General features: G+C 33.2%; 1 protein-coding gene across 1 annotated transcript in view; it reads right to left on the reverse strand.

Moving 5' to 3' along the window:
* Window positions 1-5,426, reverse strand: part of LOC106472953 (histamine H1 receptor-like) — a 10,488-nt gene extending 5,062 nt beyond the window's left edge. The window contains exons 1-2 of the mRNA XM_013933622.2: window positions 5,301-5,426; window positions 3,177-3,245 (exon numbers count right to left, since the gene is read on the reverse strand). Coding sequence (XP_013789076.2) covers window positions 3,177-3,245; window positions 5,301-5,426 — 195 coding nt within the window. The remainder of the gene's footprint in view (window positions 1-3,176; window positions 3,246-5,300) is intronic.
* Between the last annotated feature and the right edge of the window lie 254 nt (window positions 5,427-5,680).

Genomic DNA, 5,680 nt, shown 5'->3' on the forward strand with positions numbered 1-5,680 from the left:
AAAAAACAAACAAACAAAAACAAACCACTGGAAAAAAAAAACATTTATTTCTCAGTTAATTCCATACATTTCGATCATTTTCAAACAGCTCGAGATTTCTTAATAAAAACGACGAAGCCAATAAGCCAGAGAATATAAAGTCCTGTTCCTAGTATACCAGGAACATGGTAAATAAACAGCATTAGATAATTGGTCTTTTCTTCTATGTGATCCAGGTGGTGAATATCATCAAAAACTTGAGACCAGCAACGATTAAATAGCATAAATGCTTGAAATTCACAAATAAAGAGTGCCAGGTAGGATATTATGTGTAGAGCATTTTCCCACCGCATCTTCTTTTGGTATTCAATCATCATCCTTGTAGTATTTTCTGTACCATCTTTATGTTTTACCTCTAACACAGTTTGTTTTAAGTTATGGATGAAATTCACTCGCCAGTCGAGTAACGTTTTCTGTCTGTGTTCCCAAAAGGTCGCGACAAATTTCCAGATCAAAGTTAGTACCCAAGATCCTGTAGAGGTCATCAGCCATAGAAAAACTCCAAAGTTCATTGTCCTTAGAGTGCGTATTGTCTCTGATGCTGCTGTAACTGTTATAATGGTGTTTCTTAACTGCCATGATATCCAACTTTGAGTAAAGATGGTGAACACCAACATGCCAAGAGAAATAAGAGTGAGGAGCTTAAGAAACTGAGGTTGTTGTGGGAGTTTCTCGTGAAAGGATGGTGGAGGGAAGTTTTGGTCAAGTTGACTTCTTGAAAATTTGATGCTCATGCCGACTTCGAAACAGTTTGAAACTTTTAAAAGAATAGTCTCACAACGACCTTCTTTCTGCAACTCAACTACTGTTTAGTATTTTCAGTAATATTTTACTTTGTGAAGTTTTACTACAGAAACAATCTTTACTTGCGACTACAAAGTTTGCTTAATTCCTTTGGTATATACAAGAGTTGAAAGTACCTTGATACACCGAAACGATAAGAAACACCACGTGACGAATGTATGAATTTATTTTGTGACTTATCAGTGTGAGATAATGTCAGATGTCTCATACCGGACTTTATGAGAGAATATAAGACAATTTTATCTCTTATATGGCAAAGGTAACTAACTACATACTTTGAAGAATGTAAACTGTACGTGTGTGTTTAGAAAGAACTAAATGGTACACACATCGAACATAACTTACATTTTTTATCTTGTATATGTATAGAGAAATAAAAATAGCTTCTAGTTGCTAGAAACGGTGGTATAAGAATCCTACCTGTTGAAAAGTTTTGATTTGACGAAAGTTTAAGAATACATAAACTCAAGCTGTTGTTTGTAATTAAGCACAAAGCTACACAATGGGCTATCTGTGCTCTGGCCACTACGGGTATCGAAACCCGGATTTTAGTGTTGTAAGTCCGCGGACATTCCGCTGTGCCACTGGGGGGGGGGGAACTCAAGCTATTCGAGCTTTGACCAGTTTTCCTTACCTTCGCTCCCTAGTGGCACATTGGTATGTCTATGGAATTATACTGCTAGAAACCGGGTTTCGATACCCATGGTAGGCAGAGCACAGATAGCCCTTCGTGCTTAATAACAAACAAACAAATCTTTATCTTTATTAACTGAAATTGTTGGCTTATTCAAAAATCTTAGTTTTAATTTTTTTCCACTGATTTTGAATAATCACTAATTTCAGTGATATATATCTTGTATTCGTATAGCTTTATTCATACTAACACAAATCTGTATTCTAAGTTATCTAAGGCTATGACACAAAATTAATATTTACATCCAAAATACTAACAAACTTTTGTTGGAAGATATTTGTCAAAGCTCTAGAATTACTAATGTAAATTATTCTATCATATTCAATTTAGATCGGGGTCTGGAATTTCGGTTAGCTTGTTCTAGTAAACGATGTTTGAAAAATTATTTATAGAAATATAACATAAAATGTTATAAGTGACAAGAAAACGTCAGATAAAGTGCATTTAATTGTAAGTATTTTTATATCTTTTTTTTAACTTTTACGTGTTTGTTTATTTTAGACAATTGTAGCTCATATATACTAAATTAAAGAGAGAGACTTGTTTTTTACTATATGTATTTAAGGTCTTTATTTTACATTCCTGGTGGATAAAGAGAACTCACAGTTTAAGTTACAAGTACGTATACGGATTTTAAAAAGTGGTGCAACGTTTCTTAAGGCCTCCGTGAAGATCTCAAGTGGTTGGTCTAAAGGTTTATAGCGCAAAAATCCGGATTCTGATAGTCGTGGTGGGCACAGCACATATAGCCCATTGTGTAGATTTGTGCTTAATTACAAAAAGCCTCCGTCAATGAAAAATTTGTAAACCTATTAGTGTGTACAAAATGCCAAAGAATTTCAGTTTACAAGACATTGATCGATTGAACGAAACGATTCAGAATAGCTAGAATTTGATGCTTTATCTCCTTCTGTCTTATTATTACTCATGGTTTCTGCTCACTAGATGGCAGCTCTAAAATATACTCTAAGTACCTGATGATGATAAAACCTTGTCAAAACGTTGTACATTTGCTGTTATGTTAAACTTATAGTTTTTCTTCATTACCCATTCAAGCCGTCTCCAAGCATTATTATTCTATGTGTTATGTTTTATAGCAAAGCCACATTGGGCTATCTGCTGTGTCCATCGCGGGGAAATAGAATCCTGGATTTTAGTGTTGTAAGTTCGTAAGCTTACTATTGTCCCAGCGGGTGGTTATTCTGAGTGCAAATAATATAAAATAAAGCTGCCAATTAAAAAACCTTACTATATGCAGATTGAAATATAATATACTACTCCGTATAATAATTCTTGAGCACTAAATTATCCTTATATTTTATTAATTTGGTCAAATATCTTAATTAAATAACACACATATTGACCACCGTGATTACTAAATTACCAAGCCGTTATCGTGTACCATATTTTGAGGTTTTTATTCCTAAAGACGGCGCTGAAACATCGCATCTGAGATTGTTTGCCATTAGTTGCTAAGCTACATAATGTACTGTGCCCACCACGAGTATCAAAATCTCGTGTTTAGCGAGGTGAGCCCTCAAACATATTGCAGAGTCACTAGGCGGCGCCTCAAAGTGTATGAAATGAAACATAAATAAATAAATAATGTATGAAACTTTGTAGAATGGACGGCACCTACCTGTTGAAGAGACACAAGTGTAGAGGGGGACGTTTCGAAAGTCTTCTGTCTTTCGTCTTCACGTCCAATCTTTCAAATAATAAATAATGTACGTTCTTTAGGTTAAAAATACTGTTACGTCTCCGTTTGTTAATTGATTTTTCCGTAACTTCGTTCCGACGAAATTTTAACGACACAAATCTTTACTTAATAAAACTGGTTTATTCTTTCCGGATATAACTTTACGATACACTTAATTTCAATATTCGCGCTAAAACAAACACTATAACGAACGAACGTTAACTTCAACAATACCCTGTGACTGCAGTTCAATTACTCACTATCTACACACACATTACCTTACCATCACGTTGTCACCCTCTTTTATATACCAGACTACCCTATATCTAGTAAATACTAGAGCATTCGCCAAGGTACAGGATAGTTTGGCGCCACACCAGTCACGTGACCTCGATGACGCAACAATACCACTTATCGTTATGTATTTCTTTTACATTTTCTATATTAATTTTACATAACACAAATTAACGTAACGAGAGCGTAATTTTTATGTTATTAACTGAGAGAAAGAAAGTTAATAACATATTTACAACCGATTACAGTAATGCAAGTCTGTTTGTTTCGAAACGTGTGCGTTTGTTTTTTATTTTCACGAATAATCATTTTATTTATTTAAGAAAGTTAGTATAAAACTTTTATTCGCGCCTTTAAGTGTGGTATTTACTCGAGGTTTTGACGAAAATATAAATATTTAACTAATGAAACAATGTATTTCAATCTTTAAGTTTGTGAGTAAGATTGTAAGAACAGAATATTTTATTAGATGTATTCATTTACAAGCTAATATTTATTTTACCTCTTAAGTGGGTAGTTTTCTCTAATGGGAAGCTAGTATAACTTGAAATATAGGGCGTACAAAGAGAACAATAAATTTCACCAAAAGAGTTGTTTTGTAAGATGTATTTCCCTGAAACTGAAAAAACGAGAAACATCATGCGTAATGGTGCCTTCGTAAGAAACAACTATAGTTGACGTGTATTGTATTTTGGACAATTAAGATTTCAACCATATTTAAATATCTTTATTAAACTGTTCACACAATTTTATATGGCTAAATCGTAGTTGATAATAATGTTGAATGTTAGTTGAAACTCGGTTAATAGAAAATAAAATTAGAACTCAGTAACAAAATATAATATCTGTAAAATGAATTATTAAATACAAAATTACATCAGCATTACTACTTTCTGCACCAATTTAAGAATTCCAACTTAAAACACCATCTACTACAAAATAAGGAATAGAACTTACAATTAAAAATGGCTGGAAACGGCTTGAAGTTGGTCTGTACGTACCTATTACCACATCTGCTGCGCCATCTGGTGTTGTAGGATATTACTCGACTACTCAAGTTATGACACTACCAAAGTTCCAGTATTTAGCTGGTCAATTTTTATTATATGCCAAATGGAAAAAAACAAAAAACAATGATGTTAAGACTTAAGGTACCATAAGAGTGACACCAAGCTAAGTATGAAATTATTTCCAAAGTGAATAGGTATAATATTAATAGTGAAAAACAAGCCATTCATCTTGCTGGCCATTTGACTTGAAAGAACTAGCTTCAACAACATTAACTACTGGGAGCTTTAACATCTATGAAGTATTTGTAGCCTTATAACATATTTGTTTCTCTTTTGGTTAAATCCTCCACTCCTGCCCCTCCTTAACATAATTCTTTTCTCCCTGTTTACTCCATATACTATCCCATCCATCTGCCACACTAAAGAATCTCCTATAACTGTATGTTTTTTATTCTCATCCCTATATGTCTTTTTTTGTTAGCCTTATCTCCTCAATTTCAGCGTCCACACAAGCTAAAGGCTGAAATCTGTTATTTAATATAACCTGATTATTATAATTAAATCCATTAACGCTAACCCTATTAATAATGTCTTTAAATGTCTGAAACTCATTATTAACCAAATCCATTAATCCAAACCCTATTAATAATGTCTTTAAATGTCTGAAACTCATTATTAACCAAATCTATTAACCCTAACCCTATTAATAATGTCTTTAAATATCTGAAACTCATTATTAACCAAATCTATTAACCCTAACCCTATTAATAATGTCTTTAAATGTCTGAAACTCATTATTAACCACTATATCCTTTGTATGTAAAAGCTTGATTTCCCCTTTATATCCTGCTACTATTTCCCACAGTTTACCTTTTTCTTTATCCATAGTCTCTACCCTATTTAGAACAGCCCCCAATATTTCCTTCTATATAAAAGTTGTATAAATCCACTACTAGCTTCTTTAAATGTGCATGTCAGCTATGATTCCCAAATAAAATTCACTTCTTACACCTATCACACTTAACAAATTGTGAGCACTTAACACTTACACCACTCTTAACTCTAGTTGTTTATTCTTTTTCATTCCTTCATTTCAGTCTTCATTTAAAGTAGGGATGGTTAGCCAAGATAGCCATCAAT

This window comes from Limulus polyphemus, unplaced genomic scaffold (assembly GCF_000517525.1).
Source record: "Limulus polyphemus unplaced genomic scaffold, Limulus_polyphemus-2.1.2 Scaffold5767, whole genome shotgun sequence".
NCBI lineage: Eukaryota > Metazoa > Arthropoda > Merostomata > Xiphosura > Limulidae > Limulus > Limulus polyphemus.